The sequence below is a fragment of the Anser brachyrhynchus genome (genome assembly GCF_964034855.1).
Source record: "Anser brachyrhynchus genome assembly, chromosome: 9".
Taxonomy (NCBI): domain Eukaryota; kingdom Metazoa; phylum Chordata; class Aves; order Anseriformes; family Anatidae; genus Anser; species Anser brachyrhynchus.
In genome coordinates, this window is record NC_137703.1 from 9,097,604 (window position 1) to 9,123,557 (window position 25,954).

Sequence of the window (25,954 nt, forward strand, 5' to 3'; positions counted from 1 at the left end):
AATTTAGCAATTCCCAGACCTAATGTCAATGCAACTTTGGTACTGCTGATTTAGAATAGGACTCTGGCACGGTATTCCCATTCTGAAAATAGCTCCTGATTCTTTACCCAGGGCAGAAGCGCTATCTTGTCCCACCCACACAAGCTGATGGTTCCGTGATATACTTTGCCATTTCCATGTTCAGAGTGATGCACGCTGATTAATGAAGCTCCCCAGTCCTCATTAGATCAACAACACTGAGAGTGGGCCTGACCTAGATATTCTGATACACTGAATTTAAAGGAGTCTTCAATTTAAATCATATCCAAATCTGCAGTTGGAACCTGTCATTTAAGGGTAAAAACACCTTAAGGCATAGGCCCAAAGTTGCATGCTTGGGGATTTGAGTTTGCATAGGTGCCTTGACAGCCAGCTGCTGCTGTGCCCAAGAACTGATGCCAGATTGCTCCACAGATGTCCTCGGCATGTAAAGCAAACTTTATGTGCATGTCCAGAAGATAAGCAATGAGTCTGGACTGAGTACATGCTTGGAGACTGTTTTGCAAGTATAGAGAACTGCTCCATGCATATGTGATGGCTGAGGCTCTCCCAGATTCTTAAAGCTGATTCATTTAAGTCCCATAAGTACTACATCAGACTGCAAACCCTAGAGCTGGTCATTCACAAAGTCAATTCTCTCTCAATACAAGCTCTGTGAAAGCTTACACTCTGATGAGAATTTAATTCAGAAAGCAGGGATTATGCTGCCTACATGACATGCCCCATCTGCATTCAAAACCACCAACACCTTGCAATTTTCCAACCTGAATTATTATTCAGTACTAATAGACACGACTGAAAATCAGCCACCTGTGATGCTACTGTAACTCCTACCACAGACAGTGCACACCTAATGCTTCAGTCCACATGTTGCTGTGCTTACAACGATCACTGTCAAGGCCACATTGGTGACTCAGTCACTGATAACACCAACATCACATGTAATATCTGGGGCATCACCTCATGAAAATACAAGGTAGACCAGAAAAGTGAAGAGTGAATGTGATCCAAAGCCAATCAACAGGAAAATATTCCAAAATTACAGGAAATTCAGTTTCATATCTGATGGAGATCAATAGCAACAGTTTGGATACAGTTTCATGATCAGTTTATCCTACCCATAACTGTGGAGGAACAAATGAGCACTTCTGAATGCTGCCAGTCACTCTGTCCTGCCCTCTCCTCTCTCTTGCATTTGACACTGCCAGTACAGCAGCAGACACTTGGATAAGCTGGTGAGCAAGATGAGTTGACCTGACCCAAAATTAACCAAAAAAAAAGTCATTCTGGCTGCACAGCTGCCTGCCCCAGTACAAGGGATACAAATGGACTGCACGGGGTGGGCGTCGGGAAAGAGAGGTGAAGAAAGGACAGCAGCAGCAATCCTAAATTAACTTAAACTGATTGCAAAATCATCAGGAGAATAGAAGGATGAATCAGATTTCCTTTCACAAAGTGATGCCACTAAACATCTGACTAAGTCAACTTCCCAGAGTAATGTTTGAACCTAAGTCACAAAGTATCACAGTGATGTAGTTAATGCATATAAGATACTAAGGGTGCAGTTGTTAGGACTCCATCAGCTTTAGGCGCTTTGCTACAGCAGCATCCATGTAGGCTCCCTTACAGCCCTCCCTGCGAATGAACTCACAAGGGTTTCCTGCCTTGTGATTTTATCCAACTGCCAAAGCTATTTCATGCTTACTGCCTAAGCTCAGAGTCACATGATTATGAAAGACTGTCAGATTTCTCATCCAGGAAACATCTCATGGATGCACAGAAAGATTTGAAAATGCATCACAAAGGGATCTCATTTAGAATACAGTAACAAGAGAGCTACAAAGTGCTCCTGATATTTACTATCAGGCAATAAGAGTCCAGGATTATGATTTTTGAATGGAGGAAGTGGTTTGGCTTATCGAACAGAACTGGATTTAAAAATCCTCTTTATACAGATTAAATATCTCCTTGCAGGAATCTCAGGCCCAGACTCTGCATACTGAGCTGCAGCTGCTGGGGCACAGAGATGCTGTTGGATGGTGCCAGTCCATCCTGTTGGAACGGGTCTACATGGTGAGGGGGGCAGCAGCTGGATCAGAGGCACTTAGCACAGCACTGCTACGAGCACTGGGCAACTTCGTCAGGTGCACAACCGTCAAATGGCAGCCTCTGATCCCAGCCTCCTTGTAAAACTTCTTCATTGTAAGCCGGCTTCTGTGTTAATTTTTGTTTTCTAGAAAAGAATGGTTGCAGGGAAATTCCCTCCTACCTGCCTCTCCCTCCGGGCAAGAATAGCTAAAAGCACACTGCTCACACCTACAGTAGGAAACAGCAACGGCAGAGCAACCGAACACAAATCTGCAGAAAACTCAGTTAATTCCCCAAAACTAACACCTCTGAACTTCTCCTTGTTCGGTTGAATCTTATCAAATTTTCATCCATTTCCATTCTACATGATGAAATAGGGCCCGAGGTCTCCAACTAGAGCCGAGGCCAGCTGCGGCAGAGGGCTGTGTACACACGAGGAACCACCCGGTGTAAAATTCTGTTCCTGCAAGCACGCGGCTGTACTCCTCTGCAGCGGTTCTCCAGTATCAGTGCCTGTGCCAATAAAGCCCTCTGCTCCCAAGACACCTCTGCTGACCTGAGCCTGTGTGCAGTGCAGCAGTGCATGAGTATGGTTAACAAACAAGGTAGGTGCTTCCTGGGCAAAAATATCCGTGAAGTGTCTTTTAGAACAGCGTGCTGTTTCCTTCTGTGTTGGTTTAAATATGCATCCTGTTATGCATGTCCGTAAGGGCAGAGGTCAAAATAAACAAGATATGGCTAGGGTGGGACATTAAAGATTTCATTTATAAATAAGTAAGGGTGATGTTCTAAAAACGTCTTCCCTAATAACATTAATGGGGAAAGGGAAGAGGTGGAGTTTTATTTCTAAATAGGCTTTTTACCTCAATGTAGGATCTGACCCTAAGAATATTTTGTTGGGGTAAGGAGGCAAAATGGAATTTTGCTTTAAAACAACAAAAACAAAAACAAACAAACAACAACAACAAAAAAGCAAGAAATAGTGAAAGAGTGTGTTTTCATCATCATCATTATTATTATTACTATTATATAAAATCCCTGAAGTGATTCACTCTCCCGGTGTAATTTCAGGTCAGAAGCAGGCTGAAGTCTGTTTATTTCATTGATTGAAAGGCCTCTTTCAAATCAGAACAACCAAGATGGGAAATTAGTGAGGACAAGTGAAAAGGTGTTGATCTGAGCAGATGTCACTTTTCAAGAGAAAAGTGGAAACAACTGTAAGACAAACCCCATCACGGCAAACAAAGTCTATTTATAGTGCTGATCAGAAGCACTCACTTTTGTTCTTTAAATTAAACACCTGACCTTGCTTTCCACGGACCCTATTCTTGCAAGCTTGTAATTATGTCTGAATCACACTTCCCCACATACACCTTCCATTTAAAAAGTATATTCCATATTTCTACTTCGTGATTTTGAAAGTGTGGCTACCTGAAGATGTTTTGTAGAAACTGTTATCAAGAACACAGGTAACACAGAAATGTTTTGGCTTTAAATGGCTTTGGAACATTTGACTTTGGAAGAATCTGACTTAAGAATACTTGGTGACTTTGTTTGGCAAGCTGACCTCATACATAGTAAATATTAAGTTTAAAATGCATGCACGTAGTAATATTTGGTTGAAGCACAAGTGAGTCATGTTGTGTAGTTTTATTTTTTCACACTTAGTTGTGGAAGGAAGAATCCAGCTGCTATTTTATTTTTCTCTCTGGCTTACTAAATTCAACTGAAAAGGAAAACAGGAAAAACTGCTATCAGCAGCCAAGAAATTGTTAACCTAGGGTGTTTTAAATATCTCTCATTGAGAATTTCTCATTCGGAAAGGGACTGTTTTACTACTGATAAAAATTTGCGAATGGGATGGCATCTGAAAGGAAGAAAGAAGGATGAACTTATGAAAAGCCTTTTATGAACTAGGGGGAAAGTCAGCAACTATCATTTGGGTAAGAAGAATGAATGATGCTTTGTTTATTAGGTTGCTTTTACTACTATTTAAATACTGTTTAAATAACATGCCAAATTTACACACGATCTACCGACCTTTCCTGCTACGGTGAATCAACAACTGGAAAGAATTCTGTTTTGTCTTGGGGCAGAATCAAACAGATGAAGAGAAATCTGGGAAGGCTGTTGTAAGGTGTTTAGTCATATTAAGACATACAGCAGGAAAAAGGAGAGGTCAAGTGAAAAGCTCCTTAGCCCTTGAAGTTTCCCCAAACAAAACCCGTATTACAAAGCAACCCATCCTTCTGTGGGACTGGAGAAAAAAAAAAAAAAACTGCTCGGTTTTTACCTTTGCTCTACTTTTGTTGGGTGCCCTTGACAACAGAATTCGTATCTCTCATTGTCTCTCCTGTGTGTACAAAGAAACCAATTCCTCACTCGCAGAGATGTTGTCAGATTTACGGTTGTGAAGTGACAGCAAACACTAATGGCCATAATATGCAACAGTTAAGTTTCTATGAACTCAATGATGAGGTCAGGAATAATTCAATCAATCACAGTCTGTGAGAGAATAGAAGACACACAATGAGCCCACGTTTGATATTTGTGTTCAGTGAGAAATCTCAGAGTGCCTCCTCAAACACACGAGGCACAATGTTAGAGCAGCTCTTCAGCCTAATTTGAAACAGCTTTTTTTCTTCTAACCTAGTTTTTCTCTTTATAAGAAGTTTGCAAAAGACTTTAAGGAAGGCACGTTCTTAACGCTTACCATCATTTGGTTTTTAAATACTCCCAATCTCTGTCTATAGAGACTGACTTAACCTGAAACACTGCAAGGAACAGGCACGCTTTCAGCCTCTGAAAATCCGGTCTGTCTAAAAACGACTTAGAAGAGTTTAGAAAAGGGCATTCTCCTCAGGATGACGCAAAGAAATCGCCAAGGTTTGTGGAGAAGGTAGGAGGGGAAAAAAAAAAAAAAGTAACCAAACCTTAAAACCCTCTTCTTTCCTTCCTGCTCTGAACGTTTCCAGCCAAGCCGTGCAGAGCCTCAGTCAGCTCCATGCCCTCCCCACCACGCAGCCGGCTATGGGAGGGCGCGGAGCCCTCGGAGGCTTACAGCAGCGGCAGCTACGCCTGCACCACGACTCCCGATATCCCTTTTAAGGTACAGATCTGATCCGTCGGAACTTAAGACCACAGAAGCGACTGGTTTGAGCCTCGGGAGAGGGGAAGAGGAAGCAGGGGCTGTCTCCGGCTGGCCCCCGGGGCGCGGTGCTCGCCAAGGCGGTGGGGAGCCCCGGGGCTCGTTTGAGGAACAGGAGGAGGAGAAGAGGAGGAGGAGGAGGGGAGGAGGAGCCCATTGGCTCCCGGAGCCGAGGGATCCTATATCCTGAGTGAATGGGGCGGCCCCGGGAGCGGGCTGGGCGAGTCCTCCTCTCCGAGGAAGGAAAGGCGGCGAGGAGAAGGCGGCCGGCCGTCTGCGCTGGGTGAGCCCCCGAGGTCGGTGCGGGTCTTTCCTCCCTCCTCCCCGCTTCTTGAGCTCGTCCCCTCGCCAAAAGCAGGCAGCTCGGTCCTCTTTCAGCTCCCTCCGTGGCGAGGCGAGGAGCCGGGCGGTTAAAATCCGTGAGAAGTTGCTGTTTCCCTAAGCGCTTTTCTCTTCTCTCCGGCCGCAGGGAGTGCGAGGGCTGGGCTCCTCAGGGGAGGGGGCGCCTGGCCGCGGGGCTGAGGCTGCGGTTCCCTGCCTCAGCCAAGTTTTCCGGCGGCTTTGTCCCAAAGTTTTCGGCTCCAGCCCGGCTCCGTGAGCTCCTTGCTTACCCCTTAAGGACGGCTTGGCGCCGGGCTGCGGGCTTACACATTTCTGTGGCAAACGAGCCCCAAACTTCAGTCCGTTTCCTACCGCCTTTTATGCGCCGTCTTAGCAGATCCCTTTCAGCCCCACCTCTGCCCGCTGCCTGCCTGTCTTGTGTCCCGAAACGAAGTCGGGGAGCCCCCAGGTCCCTCAGGGTCCCCCCAATTCCCGCAGGATCCCCCCCGGTCCCGGCGCGGTGCGCTGCCTCCCGCAGCCCATTCATAGCCGCGCTGCTTCCCCCCGCCCCGGGAGCCCCTCCCGCTTCCCTCCTCCTCCCAATTCCTAGCTTTTATTCTTCTTTTCACTACTAGAAAAGGCTTTCTTTTTTAAATTTTCTTTCCCTGTGCCCTTTTCTCTTTCTTTCCCAGCCCTTCCCACCCAAGAAACTCGCCGATCCGGCTGGGAGTTGCTCCGCTCGGCCGCGGCTTGCAGCACGGGCCCGCGGGGGTTGGGGCAGCCCCGAGCGCTCCCCGGCCTCATTAACGCCCTAATTAGCGCCGCGGCCGCTCCTCGGCGCCTTTCCCCAAACTTCTTTTGCGGGAGCTCCGGAGAAGATAATCGGCTTGAGAGAATGCCCTAAGAGTAAGGGGGATTTACCGAGGGCGGTTAGGAAGCGTGTTTGTGCTCAGCCCGCCTGTACGGCTCAAAAACCTTCTGCGTTTTTTTTTTGCTTTTTCCCTCTTTTTCCGTTTTTTTCCCTCCCCTGGCCGCGGGCGTGCCCGCCCCGGCGGGGAGGCGGCCGGGAAGGGCCGGGCCGGTTCCCTCCTTTGTTCCCCGGCGTGGCTGGAAGCGGTGCCCTGTCCCCCCCGGAGCTCCGGGCAGCCGCTGGGGAGGGCGCTGAAGCCCTAAGCCGGGGAACGGGGTCGTCCCCGGGGAGGCCTGGGCGCTGCCCCCCGAGGAGGACACGGGGAGGGCGCAGCGGCACCCCGCTGGAGGCTCCTGAGCTCTTCAGTGCAGCCAGCTTTGTTAGAAGTGCTCCTCAGGAAGGTCTCGGAGTCTGTCTGGAGGTGGGAGACCGGCTTGGCCCTGATGTAAGCTACTCTGCGTCGTGCAAGGCAATGATAAAAAGCCTGAAGTTGTGTTTTGGCTGCGCAAGGAGGTGGAGAACTTGGTTTGTGCTGCTTTTCTGTGCTGGAGCATCCTCATCTCTTGCCTGCCGGGGCTTATGCCTGAGAATCTCTCAGCAGTAGTGTGTGCAAATGGTTCAAGCTAGTTTGTATGATGCATCTTGTTGGTTATCTCCTGGCAGTTGGAAGAGGAAAAGGATGTGCTTAAGAAGTGGATAAATGATTTGGAAAAAGGGAAAATAGTTGTCTTCCAAGGCAGTATAAATGCTAGCTTTTTCTGTTGATCAGGGCAGTAGATAGCAAAGCACAGTTGAGAACAACAGCCGTGGAATATTCCAGCAGTATACCCAGAAGGCTGGAGCATCACACAGAGCTGGGTGTTGTGCTGGTGTTACGGGGGCTACTGGTTGTTTGTCCTGCCCAGGACTAGATTCCTGGAAGCCCATCATCTGATGTCTAAGGAAATGTGGTCTCAGTGAAAATGCAGGCTCCTGCACTGGTAAGGATTTGTGGATTTTTTTCTTTCTGCTTTGAAATTTACCAGTGTCTGCTTACTAGTTCTCTTCCATTAAGTGCATCAAAACTGTGTCAATTGTTGCTTTCTTTAGCTTCATAAACTGAGTTGCAAGCCGGTTACTAATGCTGCCCAAAGCAGCAGTTGGGACAGTCTCTCTGACATCTGGCCAAACTGGAGTAGCAAGTACTGAAACTAGGAATGGTAATTCACCTAGATTGGGGAGCAGCATGTGGAAAATCCTGCAAGTCATTGCTTATTTGAAAAGCCAGTGGCTTATGTATGCAGTGTTATTCTTTACCTATAATGTTATGGCATTTAGGATGTACTAAACATTGCCTCATCTCCCATGGCTATCAATCTATGTCTGAAGAATTGTTTAGGTAATCCTTTAACTTGAAGATGTCGCTTACTAAAAGGGCTTGGGTGGACACAAGTAACAAGGGGTTTTTACTGGGAAAACTTCTGTGTTTTTGTTCCTGCAGTAGGTCTGCTGGCCTTGGAATTGGCAATGGAAGTAATGGATCAGTGTGGCACTACTAGTTCTTTCTTCTATATGGCTTGCAGAGTATAGTGAGGTACCCTCCTTAGCTTCCTAGGACACTGAATACCTGAGGTGAGGCTATTTGATCAGTTTTTACCATGGTCTGCTGAATAATCAACCTTTAAATTCCAATAGAAAGCAGTGTGGTCCATCTCTGTCAAGCTATTCAGAAGTGACAAACGGATTCCTTGCTGATACAGGAAATGCTTGTGTATCTGGGATCTCAGCAACACTTGGAAGTGTGGTCCAGATCCCGAAATGAGGTCTGTTCAAGTAGTCCTGATCTATGCATCTCGAGTCTTCAAGGTCTAACAAAATTCTCAGGGATGCTTGAGTTTTCCCTTCTTCTTTCAGAAGTTTCACAGATAGGACACTTGCCCTTGGCAGCAAGGGGGAATGCTATGGGAGGATCTTTGAAAGGTGATTCTTGATGTAAATACTACAGTTAGTGGGGAAGTTACCACAATGTACAGAAATAAGGTGATGAAACAACCCCTTTGCTTTGGAATTGAATCTTTTTAGAATGAATCTCTACCAGTCCCGAAGTCTATCTGTTGCTTGAGTTGTTTTGTAGTCTGATCATAACATAGATAAAATTGTGGCTTAGAGATGTCTCTGGTAGATGTCTATATAGGAAAATCTACAAGATTCCAAGCAGTCTGAGGACAGATGACCTTGAAAGAAGGCAATGTTGTAAAGGAAAGCAATTTACTTTGAAGCACTGTTGAAGAGACATGTCTACATCTTGCTAATATCATAAACTGCAGGAATTCCTGTCTCATAGCAAAGAACAAGTTTGCGTGAATCATCTTCATGAGGTTGAGCTTGACAGTCTGGTACCATCTACATACTGCTGGATGTAGTTTTAAACTTGAATAAAAAGTGTTTGGTCACTCAGAACTACCAGGATTACTGTCATGCTCTGAAGATGTGCTGTCACCTTTCACAGTGCAGCAAGTCAAACTGTTCATCAGAGATTCCCAAACAGCTTCTGAAACGAAGAACTCCTTTGATCAACACAGATCATATTGTTGGGAGGTGTGCTAGGACTTATCAACAAAGGCAGGTATTTTAGCTAGTTCTCTCCATTGAGAGCTGAGGAAACTTGCTGAAATAGAACTTTGTCTGCCCCAGATTACTGCTGTCCCATTAAGTCGATCTCTGTTCACACTTCTCCTGCTGCATCCTGAAACTTTAAAGTTCTACCAGTTTCATTTCTGACAAGACCAGAAGTGGTTTGTACTGAATGAGGTACAGAGGCATTTTCTCTTAGGGCAGGAAACTTATGGCTCTTATTTCCACAACCCTCCCCCCTGACCCCACTACTAGTCATATATGGGGGGTTTCCCCCTTCCTCTGCTTAGCTCTTCCATGGCCTATGAAATGGATGGATGGCTTTTCTTCTACTTGAATTGGTTAACTAAGGAAAGACTAGTGTTTCACTTTGGACTTGCCACTTAAAACAGCGTTACGCATCCTGGTGTATCATTAAGATGAGATAAAGTGAACTACAGTAACTAAGGGTACTGACTTTCTATTGCATTATTTCAAAGTTCAAATTTCTAGAACAATCAGGCTCTTTAATGGATGTCTTTCTGTTTGTTTCTTTCTGCCTTAAGTTCATCCCTGTCTTGTATGCTTCTGCTCTTGTCTTTGTACCTTCCTTTTAGAGTTCACAGACTGGTGTTTTTGGTCTGTTTCGCAGTGAATTCCATTTTAGGTTCTCCTTACTTCTGTTTCACTAAATGGTCCTTGCAGCAATTCTTAATCTGGTGCAGTATGCATTTCAGCTATGTTCCTGGCCATATGTTAGTCTGTGTGAGGGGGGTGTGTGTATAAACATGTGTTTTCACTAACTCTAGATACTATTAAATAGTATGACCTACTATCTATTTCTCATGAGCAGAGATGAGTACTGCTGCCTAAATGTAAATGCACAAGTCACCTCATTTAATTTACAAAGGCTGTAGTCTTAAAGAAATCTCACTGCCTATGAAACACGTTTGGAGAGTGGTACAGCTCCTTTGCTTATCTGGTTTGAATCATGAAGTTAGGCCTGAAGAATTCTTTACAGTCCTCTGTTCTAGGGCTTGTGATGGCCAGCAGACTGCTTGCAGGTCTCAGAGGGCACTTCAACTACAGTGAATGAGAAACTGCCAGATGCTGTTTAAGTCCCATTTGCTACAGCTTGCTGTATTGTCACACTTCTCCTAAGTGCGTGGGAGTGTGTATGTTGGTTCTTCTTTTCTGCTGTGGGCTTGTAGTGCTCCTGCTCCCCATATTTCACAACAAAAGGCAAATGAGTGTCTCCCGTTTAGTCTCTGGCCTTGTTGCATGGCAGAAAGGGCTGTATGTAGGGCCAGAATTCTCCTTGGTTACCACAGAAGTGGGAGAGGATTAATGGAATTCATCCCACCCATCTTGCAGGCAGGCTTCAACAAAGCCTTGAACTGCTGCTATTTAAGCCAATCTGCAGCTACTTTGGTTTTTGAGGTGGTTCTCCATCCACTTTATCATCAAATCTGAGATGTTTCAAGCAAGCCAGGGGAGCAAACGTGCATGGAGACCCCCAACATGTATGTAGGAGTCTGTAAATTGGAAAATGGATTCAATACAGAAGAGAACCAAAAGCTTTTGATATGAAGCATATTTGACTGTCTTGAAAACTAAGAGCATGAACCTAACAGGTTTAGAAGGGAACTGCTTAACTGACAGGAGTCTGCCTTTCCTCAAACTACACGTACCTCTTCACATAATGCGTCTAACATGTTTATGTAGTCAACTTTAAAACCACTTGGGAATTTCTCATTATGCTACTGGAGGCTTCATGAATGCCTTCAGAATGGCAGTCTGAAGTTAGGACTGATGAGAAATGGAGAATCAAGTCAGGTCACTATTTCTACATGATTCCCCTATAGTTAGGGTGACTTTTCAGTTGAATTCAAGGTGCTGCTTATGTAACTTTAATTTCAATAAAAGTAAAACTTAGTCATTCAAGATACATCAACAAAAATTAAAAATTGACATTTTTATTGAAATTAAAGCTATGTAGACACTCTTTCAACATGTGCAAATGCAGTGTAAACAGTGCTAGCAGACTTATGCTGAACTACCTCAAACTGGAATTAACTCTTAAGGAAATAAACTATACACAAATATAAAACAAAAGGAGAATATATAGTCAAACTGCTTACTAGATTCAGATAGATTAATTTCCTATTAATGAAATGAGATAACCCATTAGATGTGATTATCCAAGAGCCATTAATAGCAGGACAGGGTTGCTAATAACTCTTCCACTTCCCTCAGCCCAAAGTAGAATACAACACTTCTTCAGCTTAAGAGTTGCTGACATCTATGTACAGCAGTGAACAGGAGGGTGTGAGAATGAACAAAGCCAAGGGAACAGTGTGCAGTACCTATCCATTCTTTCAAGTGCTTTTCAAGTGTATTTATGATCTTCCAAGTGATACGGAATAACCAGAAAGTTCTTTATCCTATTTGTGCGAGCTTTAAGATAAGGTTCCAAATATGATCAGAAATGATCTACTATAAAATTGAGGGATGGGGGCTTTCTAGAGGCTGTAAAAAGTGCTGACTGAAGTCTCACTGAAGCAGGAAGACTGTTAACCGCACACAAAAAGGGGAAAGATGTGTTCCTGATTAGATTATATTTCTAGTACTTTCTTTGCATAATAGGATAATTGGTTTCTCTCCTACACCAAAAAGAGGGTTCTGGAGCCAAGCTCAGCACTGAAACACGCAGGTTTTTCTTCCTATTTTTGGTGGACTTTCATTGTTCTGAGAATAAAGTTGTTCACTTTCATTTTAAAGCAAAGCAGGAGTATGAGCAATACTAAATGTGCTCTGTGTAAGACTAGACTTCTACACTGGTTTTAAATCTGCTTTACAAAAAAAAAAAAGCTGAAAAATGAAGCTGAGTACATTTACCAGGAGGGTAGAACTTCACTTGTGTGGTCTCTGCATGGTCTTTCCTTACAGTTACTAGGCTGTTTGGCTAGTGTGGAGTAGCTGCTTAAAACTTCCTCCTCCTGTCCACGCAATGGGGTGAAGCCTGAGGTTTTGTCAAACTTGTTTGCCTTTCTCAGCTGCTTCCAGTGTTATCTGGCATGGCAGATACCCTAGCTGCTTAGGTTAGGTATTAGATTAAAACTGATATAGAATGTAGCAAGGCCTTTTTCACTGCCTGCTGCTGTTGGGTAGGCCTTACACTGCTAACAGTGTACCAGAACCTTGTGCTTGCAAAAGCTGAGGCTTCTACTTGAGTTCTGAAAGCTTCACATCTTTGTGAGGTTTTTGTGTGTTTTTTTTGTGGGTGGTGGTTTTCTTCTGGTGAACAATTGTCTTTCTTCCCTTATCACTTAATGTTCAGCAGGATTCTCAGGTGGGTTTTCCACTAATACTGGTAAATGGCAGACCCTCTCTATAGAAAGGGTGGTGGTGGTGGAAGAACTTCAGGGAAGGAGGGGGTGGCTCTATGGCTTCTGTTCTCTCTACAGTTTCTTCTGGGGACTAACAGCGGTTTGACCTTCCTACACCTAAAAACTGCTTTAAAAAACACTTATTCCCTCCCTATAACTGTGGTGGCCCATGACCCTAGTTATAGGAGTTGGGTAGCTGTCTTGCTGTTCCTGTTTCAGAGCAAACAGTAGGAGATGGAGCTTCCTGAAAATGAGCAAGGGACCTAAAAATCAAATTCAGAGCAGGTGCTGGTCAAGTTTATTACTGGTGGTATGGACAGCCAGCAAGTAAGTGGGGGGAAATCATGTGGCTTAGGAGCATCTCCGATCAGTGCAGGCAGAACTAATTACATATTTATTCTTAATTTGAGGCTATATGAGATCTTAAACTGAAAAGAAAGATACTAGGCTAGACTGACCAAGCAGTACAGCTCTCCATGTTACTTTTCCTCTTACTTCCTTATAAATATTTAACTGGCAGAAGTTCTACTAGCAAAAGGAAACAGCTTAATGTGCAGTGGGATAGTTATGGGTGCCTGTAGCAGTAGCACTGGAAAGCTTATTCAGTATTTACCTAGCCTTTGTGATGCTGCTTAGCTTGGGGTAATTCTTAAAGTATTTGTTGAAGTGGTACCTACACAGCAATCATGAAAACTAAACAAAAAAGTGACAGTAGGGAAACCACCTTTACAAACAGTTATTGAGTAATTGGGCATTGGCACTCAGACAAAAACAAGCTGCAGATGTGTTAGTTTCTTTACGAAGAGTTATGTTACTTGAAGTCACAAGGTGTGTTTAATTGGTTGTAATTGGAGTCAGTGAATCATGTAAGATAAGGGATTATAAGCAAAGCAGTATCTTGCTGACCACCACTACAAACAACTGAGTTCCTTACTGTCTGAGCTTAAATATGATGCACTTGTTTTCACATGCGGTCATCGGTAACTTGGCTGCAATATAGTCTGCCGACCACATGTCTTGAACCTCAACTGAAGATTAAGATACCTTTTCTTGAAACCTGTACATTACTTATGGCTATTAAACACGTGAAATGGCAGTTCATGTATTTCTGGTAATTCTTACTGTCTCTTCCTTTCTGTCATTTTTCTTTCTTCAAGAAAATGACGGTCCTGTGTGTGTATGCTTTCATGTTCCTTGTAGAATGAAAAAGATGTTTTTCCACCATTAACAGGAAATGGCAGCTCTAAGTTTCCGTGGTACTGATGCTTATCAAAAGTGCTTGTTCTCTTAGATTTTTATCTGTGAATCGAAGAGTACAGTTTGATTTTTTTTATACTGAACAGATCAGGGCGTGTAAATACTATGTCCTATGTGGCTTTGAAATTCAAACTCTGCCATTCACACTGGTGGGTAACATTATTAACAGCTGCAGCTAATGTGCTTTGCCTGTTTTGTATGTACTTTTGCTTTAGTACATGGGATTCGAAAGGAATGTGTACCAGTCTGGCACATCTTTTAAATACTAGCACTATGAAAGTAAGCTTACATAAATGCAGACTGCTGCTCAGGATAGTATTAGAACTCATCACTGCCATCTGTCAAAACATGTGTTGGTTTGTAATATAGGTACCATTACAGCCTTTGTAGCTTTCTTGGAGCTCTGACTTGCTTGCATGGAGGTTAATACATACTTCATCAACCTTTTCAGAAAATGAGGGCATGTGGCCTCAATCATGTAACTGCCAGACTCTGAAACTTTAGAATATTATCCTTACTGGCAGTGCAAAGAACTAACTCTTTTCACCAGCTCAATCTAACACAAAAGCATAGAACTTCATGTCGGTGCTTGTGTATCTTATGTAAAATCCCTTGAGCTACTAAATCATTCATATTTTGTAGGCTTTTATACTTGGAAACAGTCCTTGCTTCTAGCTTGTCTGGAGAATGGTCTGCATTGGCTATAGCAAGCTAAAGCAGCTGAAAATCACAGTCATTGTAGACTGGTGCTTGAAAGGGGTGGTCCTATACCTCTCCTATCTGCACAGTAGCTGTTCTGGGGAACTGATCCTGCTGAAAGCAACTTGAGGAGAAGGCAAGCCTCCCTCCACCTTCTAGCAGATGCCTCCACTTAGATTCATTCATGGCAGCTAGGAAGCATGCTGCTCCATTTTAGAAGAAATGGAAGAAATCATTCTTGTCCTTTTTACCCAATTGTTATAGCATGTATAAAATATCTCTAGGAACTAAACCTCTCCTGGCAACTAGCTGTTTCCTGGCAGTCCTAATCATTTACAATATGTCTTGCTTCCAACCCTGAAGGAGCTAAAATGCTTTACTCAATTGCCATCTAATGCTTTGCCATCCTTTGAACTTCTCTGCCAACCAACACTTCAGAGATTGCCTCAACAATTGCAAACATTGCAGATCAATGAGATGCAACAAGTGGTTGCAGCTTTTTGATTCACTTTTTTCCTACATGTTGCTGTATTTTTTTTTGATATGAAATTCCCCTTGAGAGAGTGCTGTACTTCAATGCCTTTTTAATAGAGGGATTCTTCTTGACTGAGCAACTACAGAAGTTCAAGCTTAGGAAGATGTTGGATGTCCATCTTAATTGGGTCTCTGTTCAATCTGAGAAGTTCTCAATGCATGCACAGAGAATTTAATGCTGACTCAACTATTCCAGGAAACTACCCTGCCTGCAGGTTGCAGGCGAACTATAAAATGAGCAGGCAAAGCTTGCATGTGAAACTGCAGATGATGGGTTAAATGATTTTGAAACTGAACCTTGTCACTTCTGCATTTATGATCTTTATTGATGCAATACTCGTCACCTGTCTTTCTACACTTTCATCTTTCTAACACTAGACTGCTTCTTTTTGATTGTTATCTTCTTGACATTTTTTCGTAAGTGGTAACTGTCCAAATTGACTCCCATCTCTCACTAGTTTTGTACAGAACAATGTGTAGCAGGGGAGATTTTGACACTACATGAAGTTCTCTTTGGAGGATGTATGCCTGTGCTTTCCTTCAATCTTGGAGCTTGTGAGCTATATAGGAAGGAAGGATCAGCTAAGGACCTTACCACATTTTTTTTAAACATCTGTCACTATAGCGTTGGGTGTGACTTGTTTCTGTTCAGTTTTCTTTCTTGGTACAGCTCATATGAGGAACTTGAATATCCGTCTCAATGAAACTTGTTAGTGTACAAACTCTTCAAATACAAGGGAGTAAAGGAGAAGGATATAGGCCAGGGTAGAAAAGCCAGATAACACGACTTGCGAAGACATGCCAGCAACAGAAAAAATGGTGAGGAACTGAGTTGTGTAATCTTGTGGCTGAAGTTGTGAGCAGCAAAATCAGCTCAGGCCTTGCTTCCATTACCATAGGCACATACCTTCTTAGCTGCTAGTTACTAGGAAGGGGAAACTGATAAGCCATGAGAACACAATCGCATGTTTATTTGATGTGTTAACTTAAAGCTAAATTTTCTTTGGTCTTCTAGTGCAGGCAGTACAGAAATACTGCTGGAGATGGAGTTCAATTTCATAAGGATTATAACTGCCTAAATTGCTCAGAAACCAAACACTGCAAAAGTTTTAAGTTCTACCTAACAATGAAAAGGTTCAAACATGACAAAATTTGTGTTCTTTGTTTAGGCAGCAGTTACGAGGTTCAGACTTTGAAAGCTTAAAGAAAATCCAGTGTATTCTTTTCAGAATCATCTCATTCTTACACTAGGTTTGAAAATTCTGCCTGAACTGAAATCCAGGCAGTGCTAATCCAAGTCCCTGCACTGTCTGGCTTCTGTTCCCTCTTGTTGGATACGTTCCTGCAGTGCAGGGGAAGTGGTGCTGCAGCTGGGGTCCATGTGACATCTGAAGTCTTCTAGCAGGATGAAGCAATGTCAAGCTAGCACTGTCAAAGCAGCTGATCTGGGGTAGTTCAGTGACAGGGCTGCCCTGACTACAGTCCAGAAGCCCGTTCCAGGATTTCAAGTTTCTTGTAGTAACACAAAGCTTGGAAGTAGCCTTAGGTAAAAGTGAAAGCTTCAGAAACAATGAACCTAACACTTTGATTCTGCAAAACAAAACCCGAGTCCTGTTGTAACCTGAGTTTTGCCTCTAGATGCAGCCTGACCTAAATAAATTGCTTGCTGTTACTTCACTGTTTCAAGAGGCTGGTTTTTGAGGCAGAGTTTGGAAGGAGTGAGCTGCACTTGACTTGCTGAGCAACTAGATAAGCTTCAGAGCTGATGAAAGCTGCAGGAGGTCTGTGCGGTGGTGATGAGAGGGCAGGGATGAAGAAAGAATGAGTGTAAGGCCATCCTCAGCTGGCAGCAGTAACCTTTTTATTGAGGTCAATCGCATGGAACTGCACCCTTAAACTAATTAGCTGTTCTCTGGCACAGCCAAGAATGAGCATTTAACTTCAAAAATATTTGAGTTTGCTGAAGCGCTGCTGCTTCCTTGAGGTCTTTCTGTCATATGCTGCAAGCCAAATAAAAGGGATAATGTGGGCACCAAAGCTGGCATTTGGATGAAACAAAATTGATTGTAGCTAGAAATATCCTTAATTTGAAGAGCTGACTCTGTATGTAACTGAGCAGGGAAATGCTTGTCATTCATTCATCCTTTAAGTAACCAATTCCTCCTATCTCCAGTAAGATGACCAAGTTTAAGTCTATCCAAATACCATGCAAGAGTTGATGAGAATGGGGCTGTTGCTACAAGCTGGTGGTAGTGTTTTGTTTTCTTTCTTCTTAAACACTTTAGAGTTTTCTTTTTTTATTGGAATATCCTCCATTGCTTGAGAAAGCTGCTTGTGATCTAAACTATCCCATGTTTCTTTCCTTCTGCACAGGACAGAAGTATACCTGATGATCAAATCTTTGTTCTAAAACCAGATGTAATTTGGGGGGTGTGCTGTGTCAAATTGATTACAGATGAATTGAAGCCCAGCCTTTGTATTGTACCACAAACTTTGTAGCTGGGGGTGAGGGAATGTTCCCTCTGGGCAGTCTCAGCTGGTCTCTTCTTGGGTTTAGGTTTCGCTCGGGGTGGTGTTGGTTAATCTCTTGTGTTGGGTGGTCTCTCCAGAGTTTTCTCTGGGGTCCCTCCCACAAGTATCTGTGTTTCATGTCTGAGGTGTCTGTTTCTTTAGCCTCCTCTGTCTCCTCACTGGACTTTCCAAAACAAAACTGTTCTATTTCTATCCCGAAATTAACTTCATACTTCTTTCAAATACTGACTTCTGTGGACACTTAAAGTAGCTCCCTACGGATCTGCTTTTCAGTGTTCACTCCACAAATTATCACGAAGGCTTTCTATTGTGTAACACTTCTCTGGGATGAAAATGGAGCCAGCATATTTACAGAATGCAGAGTACTGAGCTGTGAACAGTTGCTACATTCAAATGACATAGTTGTGCTTATGGTAATACCACCAGGTTAAATAACAGACCCATCTAAGAAAAGTAGGATTGCTGTGGGGTGAAAAAAGCTTTCAGTACTTATAACTGGGGGAGGACCACACAGCTGTGTTTTTAGATATACCTGAAGGGAAGGCAGCTACAGGAAGTGTATGGGTGCATGGTTCTTCCAGTCTGTCTCCAATCTCAGAGTACATCTAAAAGCTTCCAAGCCACAAGTAAGAGAATGCACACCAAGAGGCAAAAGCACCTTAATTATGGTCTGGAAAATGACTGTCAAGCATGGTTTTATCTCTGTCCCACAGTTTCCTCTTCCTAGGAAGAAGGCTTTTTTTCCCCTCAGGATTAAGAATCCATTGTCAATAAATAGCTTTTGTGGGGTATGGGTTCAGCCAGCTGTTAAGGGGAGGAGGGCATAACTCATTCAAAGGATCAGTATTGTGAATGTCTATGAAAGTTCTTTCAGTGAAGATGATTCTAGGGTATCAGCACCTTTGCAAGTCTCTGGGCTTTTTTTTGGAGGGAGACGGGGGGGGGGGGGAATGAAGCCTCTTTAAATGTCATCAGTATTGTTTATCTATAATTGCATTTAAGTTCTATGAAGGACATGTTTCTGAGGAGGATTCTTAACAAATTCTATGTGCTAAATGCTGATTTAATTCCCCTGGAATAGATCAAATGAGACTCATCTTACCGCCTTTAAGTTGATTTTAGGGCTTGCTTTTTTCTTCAAGGAACAACTTGAAGAATTTTTAAAAAAAAAAAATAAATTTCTTTCCAGCATCTCCCTCTCTTTGGAGGGGATACTAGAGAGCAGGAGACTTGATCTATGCTAAAATCTCACCCCTGTATCTTCTCCATAAATTAAAGCTGTTTGCACAGATATTTTGGTAGGGATTTTTCTGAGGTGTATTTAGTCTTCCCTAGTAGCAACAACTGTCACATAGGTTAGCCTCACTATTAGTCTCAAGTTAATACTTCGTGGTGTTGACTGTTCTCTCACTTCTTCCTTTGCCCAGATGACATGAGTAATTGCAGACTTTTGCCAAAACCTGTTATCAAAGTACAATCCAAAAACACTATGTGGTGTGGCTAGGATTTCTGAACTTACCAAGTAAGTACAGGTACTCTGCCTTGTGCTGCCTCTACTTCTGAGAAGTCAGTCAGCTGTTTTTAAGCTATCCTGATGGCAGTGGGCAACGTAACCACTTAAGCTGAGTCACCTTTATTTTTTCCTCCTCTCTACTGATGACTAGATATTGCCAAAGGCTTTACAGTGCAACTCTACTTTTCTTTCCTTTTTGTGACACCTGCTATATATGTCAACAAGTTGATGTACACTTTGCCTCACCCAATTCAGTTTACAGTGCTGCAGCATTTGTGTTAACTGGCCAAATTCATGCAGAGTGCAGATTTTCTGGAGAAAAGCACAGACAAGCATGTAGGACAGAGGGCAAAACTAAAACTTATCCTCATTTTCAGGAAGTAGTAGATTTTTTCAGACCTACTTCCCCAAAAGAAGTTATCAAATTTCTGTTTCTGTGACAGTCCAGTTTCTTGTCTGTTTCATATGAAACAAGAGTAAGCTCTGCAGTAGCATTCTATTATAAAGTTGCTGAGTTTATAACTCTGAGGTGCATTGTTTAACTTAATGTTTCCAAAATAAAACGGGTTTAAACTGATACTATAAAAAGTGCTGACTGATTGTTATTCACCAAACTGCCCATACAGCTTTTCTGTTATGCACTACAGTCTGCAAGCTTCAACTGCACCAGTCTATGGTTTCCATTTTGAGCAGTCAGCCCTCCTCCCTGCATTAGATTACTACACCACAAAATTGCATCAACTTTTACTATCGCTATCTAATTGGTTTCTCCTAATACCGTCTAGTTACAAGACCTCCAATGGGTAAAATAATCTCTCAAAATGCTTGTGTTGCACATCAATTCTAATGTAATAGTGATAGCTCATGTTATCTTGCTTCAGAGGTTTTATTTGCCTGCACTAAGTGCTTAGCTAATGGGGTACCTTACTTACAGTGTGTGCTAGTCCTACATTTCTAGCTCTGAGAGCTCACTCTGGGTTTTTAGGGGCAGAGCAGGTAGCTGCTCTTCTGGGATGTTCCTGTTTAGTGTAGCTGAGCTTAGTCTCCCCTGCTTAAGAACCAACTTCTAGAAACTGCAGGGCAAGAAGGCTGGACTTGTGTGGCTTTGTGGTTTTTAGATTCTCCACTAAAACCCTAGCTGGTATCAGTGAGGGTAGCCCTGTGATGTTAGCTGTCTGATATTAAGCACCCCTGTCACAGCTATGGCTGCTGAGGAGGAGTTTGTGGCCCCAGCTGCTGCAACCTGCTGCATAACCAGTGTCTTCACCTGAGCTTAGGCTGTAGATAGTCTCTATTGCACCACTGGCTAGAAAGTACAGGTTTTAGGATAATACATGGGGTGTTTGGTAATGGGTGTCACTGGAGTGCAATTCTGTTGGTATCTCATTTCAGTCACACTCTGGCAGGCTGAAATGGCGGCTTACTTTCTACAAGCCTGCCCATAGGGTCGAGCTGAGAGAACAGCACCTGTGCCCTGTCTGCCAGGCCACCAGGGGCTCTGTGGCTGGGGCAGGAAGGCACTGGATGAAGCTGGTGCAGTGCTACCCCAGCTGTGGTCAGGGGGAGCAAAGCGGCAGTGGCCCCTTCCTGCCATTCTCCTCAGAATGCCACAGGGTTGGTGGCCTGGCTCCGCCATTATTGCTGGCTGTGAGGAGCTCTGTGGGGGTGCGCTGAGGTGGCGACAGCCCCGCTTTGCCTGCACTCCCGTGTCCCTCTCCCAAGAGGGAACAAGGGCAGCCCCAGTTGGCGCCTGTACCCTCTCTCTGAGAGCCTGGTCGAGGTGGGGTGGTGGGGAGGGGAGGATGGCTGCCTGAGGGACCTGTGGTGGGGATGAGGGAGGTGAGGCCTAGCGGGTAGCTCTGGCCGTTGGGGTAGGCCCGGCCCTCTGACACGGGGGAGCTGTTACTGGTGTCTGTGTGGGCCTCGCTCTTTAACAGGCTGCCCAAAGACAGCTTGTAAATTCAGTCATTTGTACAGTGTATGGCTTGCTTCCCAGCCTAAAGAATTTAAACAAAATGCTGTCATCTGGTTAATGGCGGTGGGTTTTCCTAAGAGGTTCTTGTGTCAGAACTGAAGCCTCTGCATCAGCTTCCCCCTCTCCCTTCCTAACCTCAGGGAAGTTTTGGGCTACTGACAGCCCCTAGCTTGTTGCCAGTTTTTGAGGGGAGGGGGGTGGTTATGTAGGTGAGTGGTGATGGGGAATGTCTCAGTAAAGTCAGTCTCCCTGACAAAGCATAAAACCAGATGGGTTAATAGCAACTCACTGAAACTTCCCTCCCTCCCCTTCTTACATTTGGTAGGTATTCATCCTCATGAAGAAAATCAGCATGTAAGAAGATCTGATTAGAACCAGTGTTCACTTTAAAATGCCACAAAGGGAAAAAACTCATCTGCAAGTCCCATCTTTCAAAACTGTCTGCACTCTTCCAACAGAAGAAAAATCGTTTGGAGAAATATGACTCGTGGAATCTGTGAAGGAAGCTGGCTTTACAAGGATACTGAATGAAAGACAGCATGCCTTACAGTAGACACTTATCCTGAAGGGGTGACACTGTGCTCTCAAGCTAAAACACGGGCACTCTAAAAACACTGATCCTGACCAGGAATAAGGATTACAAGAACTGCATCAGAATGTTTGTTAGTCCTAGAAGAGTCAGAAAATGCCAGTTTTTGCAGTTATTTGCCACTTGTTTCATACTATGTCTCATGATTTTTTGGGGACCATTTGATAATCACATTGTAAGCCATATGAAGTCCTATTCATACAGATACCTCATAAATAGCTACAATTTTGTGAATGAAAGCTTGTCTGTCAACAGGGAAGACCTGGACAGAGTATCAAGCTACCAGTACTTGATCAACCACAGAGAGAAATGTCAACAGCAGGATGTCCTTCTCCTGTTGTTTGTGAAGACTTCTCCTGAAAATCATCATCGGAGGGATGCAATTCGACGAACTTGGGGTAATGAGAAATACGTTCAGTCTCAACTTAATGCCAATATTAAAACTCTGTTTGCTTTAGGACGACCCCCAGATCATCTGCAGCAAAGAAAACTATATTTGGAAGACCAGAAATACAATGACTTGATTCAGCAAGATTTCTTGGATACTTTTCATAATCTTACTCTTAAATTACTTCTACAGTTTAGCTGGGTGAATGCCTACTGTCCTCATGCCAGGTTTATTATGTCTGCAGATGATGATATATTTATCCATATGCCAAATCTTGTTGCTTATCTCCAAAGTCTAGCACAAATGGGTGTTCAAGATCTCTGGATTGGCCGTGTTCATCGTGGATCCCCTCCCATAAGAGACAAGACTAGCAAATACTATGTTCCATATGAAATGTACCAGTGGCCCTCTTATCCTGACTACACAGCAGGAGCTGCATATGTAATATCAAGTGATGTAGCAGCTAAGGTATATGAGGCTTCATTGACTCTCAATACAAGTCTTTATATAGATGATGTCTTCATGGGCCTCTGTGCCAATAAAATGGGAATTGTACCACAATACCATGTATTTTTTTCTGGGGAAGGAAAGGCTCCATATCATCCCTGCATTTACAACAAAATGATGACATCTCATGGACACGTAGAGGATCTTCACCATCTCTGGAAGCAGGCTACAGATCCCCAAGTTAAAAAGATTTCCTCGGGGCTTTGGGGTAGAGTATACTGCAGAATAGTTAATATTGTACTTCTCTGTAAACTATACTATGAGGACACATATCCCTGTTCAGCTGCCTTTTCTTAATACTTGAATATCTGTGTTGAAGATCCACTGAGCCAAAACAGAACAACAAACTTCTTAGCTGTTTATTCAAAATATATGTAAGCGTGAAAAGAGGGTAGAACTTAAATGTGAATAGCTGGGGTGGGGGTTGGGGGGTGAACCAGGGGAGGGGGAGGAGGATGGTCCCAAGTTCTGTTCAGAAACTGTTATTGGAACAGCTCTCCTATTGTACTGCAACTTTCTACATTGTAGCCTGTTGTGTTTTTTGTTTTTACATGCTTCACAGGATGAGAGTCTGGATTATATGATCATTAAATGAACTATAACGGGCTTCTAGAATTTGAAGTGCTTGGTGAAAATGTCATTTACTTTGAACTTGATTCAGTATGTCTCAAAGCTTTTTTTAAAAAGCAATGTGAGCTAAGGCATATGATTCAAAAAAGAAAATCTATATCAAAATGGAGTAGACCTCTCAAAATAAAAGGAAAATAGAACTTCTGAGTCAATGAGACTATTGTACTAGTCTAAGATGAAGTAAATTGGTTACAAGTATTCATCACTTCTGAATGCTTCATGGAAAGTGTACCTGGACCTGCATAATTGACAAACAGTGCTGGAAGTAAAGACCTGCTACAGTCTTTTCCTCAAAGCTCTCTAAATCTTTGAAGTAAGGAAAACTGTTTAAGTGCCCTCTGACTTGGTTCTTTTAAGTAACAAATGAGCTCCCTTTAGATCAGGAGTAAACTTCAAAGGAAGAAAATCTAATGTTACTTATGCAACTGGTTTTGTTAATCTCTGCCTTCTGAAAAATAAAGCTGTATAATTAATCCAACCTCTAATAAGCAAATAGACTAAATGCATTTAAGGCCTGTTTCTTTTAACAGTTCTTCTGTTTTCCTTATATTCATAGTTCTAAAGGTGAAAAGCAAGCAAAAGTCATAGCTGTATTCCTTTAGAATTTTATAGTTAAATTGAAGTTGTTATTGACTTGAAAGAGCAAAGTTTCTTGCTTATATTTGTTAAATAAGGAGAATACTTTCTGCACGAGGTTTTGACTTCACGGTGAAGGGACAGGGAGATAGCGAACCACAAACTCAGTACACAAATCAAAATCACTAAACATGAAGTTTTTTCCCGAAGACAAAACTATTTACAGTTTTAGGATAGTCTGTGTCCACAAAACTCTATCTCGAATAGAGTTAAATAATATCACCTGTAGAGGAACAAAAATACCTGTGCATTGTAAATCTAGATATAGAACTAGGTGGTGTTGAAACTCCAGTTGTTATGAGTTGTACTGTGGTGCCATATAAATTTTGTAAAAACAAGGTTCTGCAGTCTTTTCTTGTATTATCTCACTGATGGTGTCTTCACAGGTTTCCAGTACAGGTTATGTAGTTGCTAATTGCAAAGCCTGTGGCAGCTCTCCCTGGAGTGGATACACAGACTGCACAAGGTACAGTCAGATATTGTTTGTGAACTGGTTTGATGCTGGAATGACTTCTTGTGTGGGTAGTGTCATGAAACTACTTGTGAAAGATTGAATGAGTCACGTTTATCAGCAGAGCAATAACAAATGACCCCAAAGCTTGCAAATTACCAACTATCTGTCACAGTTCTTGGATCTGCCAGAAATGTACTATATACAGGAGCAATGCTACTTGCTTTTTAAGATGTCTAAAGCTAGCCTTTTCTCTTCTGCCTGAAGTTTCTTGCTGCTACAGCAATGTGGAGCAGTGAATTACTAAATTTGTCTTCTAACTTCACTTTACAACAGATGCATGTGGCACAGCAGTTTTAAACTGCAACTGGTAAACTTTGTTTAAATGCTGCTGCTCTTGTTTTAAGGGTTTGAATGGCTAATGCTAGCATAGACAAACAGCACTGAGGTTGCTGTCTGTTCTTTAAACTGCCATTTCAGATGGATGTTAGGTAACTACTGGAACTAAGTGGAATACATAACTGTAAGTAGATTTCCGGGGGGGGGGAAATCCCAACTGGACTCAAATGTTGGGTATACAGAGCCCACAAATAACTCGCTTGTCAGCATTAAAATAGACTGCAACAGCTGTATTTCAGGAACTCCGTGTTCTTGCCTAAACAGACTGATTATAATCTGAGGATGCTTTAAAACAAACAAAAAAGAACACAACAAACCACCAAACCTAGTTCTACAATCTGTTGGCTCTAGCAGGGTGTGGTGGTACACACAGAGGAAGTATTATTCAATACTTGAAGGAAAGACTTCATCAGATCTCTGACCTGTTGTGGGCCATTTAAACTGAGGTGCACAGCAAAACTGCACTACTGAAGAAGTCACCCCATTCACTTTAGGGGAAAGAGGGTCTACATATGCTATGTATAACCAAAGTGTACTACTAAGACTACAACTTCTTCCAGCAATGTTTTCACTCACATGCTGAGTTGGAAGTAGATTAAACTTCTATAGGTTAGTGATTTAGCTAACATCTAAAACGCTGCTTAAATGCAGTTTGTCATTATGCGAAAGTCACTTGACCATTGAAACACTTTTGCTTTATAGCTAGTTTGAGTTTTGTTTGGGTTGTTTCTTAGACTTAAAAGGACCTTGATGTTTGTAGCATGCATTTTCTTCTGCTGCAGTGAAAAAGGAAGTTGCTTATGAATAAAAAGGAAAGCATGAAGGCACTCCTTTCAAAAAAAAAAAAGTTTGAAAACTTACTCTCTGGTTCTAAACACTGATTTAACATTTGACACCTCTAACTGGAACCTCTTTTAACAATTGTCTTGGTGCTCCAATGCTGGGCTGTCAGACTTTACTTCTACAAATAAAACTGTATCAGCCTGAATGGTCGGTTATGCCTCGTTAAGAGTTTGACATTGTTGCACAGCATGTTTAATGCTAAAGTTGTTTTTACCTGTTCGTTTGATTTGCATCAGTTTCCCTTTGGTATTACTAATTTTTATACAAAGTGTTCAATATTTATTCTTAAATTTTGCTCTTTACCACAACAATACAATTGTTTTGTAAAACTTGATTTGAATAAACAGACTTGTTGCTTTTTTAAAAAAAAAAAAGCTGAGTTTCTTGTTGCTTTCTTTGTAACTGACAAGCTCAGCTCTGATGCTTAATTACCATTCTGAGTACTCTCTTAGAGGACTTTGAACTGATTTTTTTCTTTTCTATCCTTCCTGTCTGTTCTATGGTAAACCAAACC

General features: G+C 42.7%; 2 protein-coding genes and 1 long non-coding RNA gene across 20 annotated transcripts in view; 1 reads left to right on the forward strand and 2 right to left on the reverse strand.

The window, feature by feature from the left end:
• The window catches only part of MCF2L2 (MCF.2 cell line derived transforming sequence-like 2), a 159,789-nt gene that overhangs the window by 56,131 nt on the left and 77,704 nt on the right, over positions 1–25,954 (reverse strand). The window lies entirely within an intron of this gene.
• LOC308199865 lies at positions 3,736–5,185 on the reverse strand. Its single transcript, XR_013955058.1, has 2 exons — positions 5,061–5,185; positions 3,736–4,632 (listed from the first exon to the last, which is right to left on the reverse strand). It is a non-coding gene; the product is annotated as an uncharacterized lncRNA (long non-coding RNA).
• On the forward strand, positions 5,095–25,814 carry B3GNT5 (UDP-GlcNAc:betaGal beta-1,3-N-acetylglucosaminyltransferase 5). Of its 6 annotated transcripts, XM_080604609.1 has the most exons (3): positions 5,289–5,558; positions 6,289–6,502; positions 21,323–25,814. In XM_080604609.1, the coding sequence occupies exon 3, from the start codon at positions 21,654–21,656 to the stop codon at positions 22,776–22,778; it is 1,125 nt and encodes a 374-aa protein (XP_080460735.1). In that variant the 5' UTR covers positions 5,289–5,558; positions 6,289–6,502; positions 21,323–21,653; the 3' UTR covers positions 22,779–25,814. The 6 variants fall into 6 exon arrangements, with proteins under 6 accessions (XP_080460740.1, XP_080460737.1, XP_080460738.1 ...); XM_080604614.1 differs by lacking the exons at positions 5,289–5,558; positions 6,289–6,502 and adding an exon at positions 5,095–5,236; XM_080604611.1 differs by lacking the exon at positions 6,289–6,502 and having other exon boundaries at positions 5,287–5,571.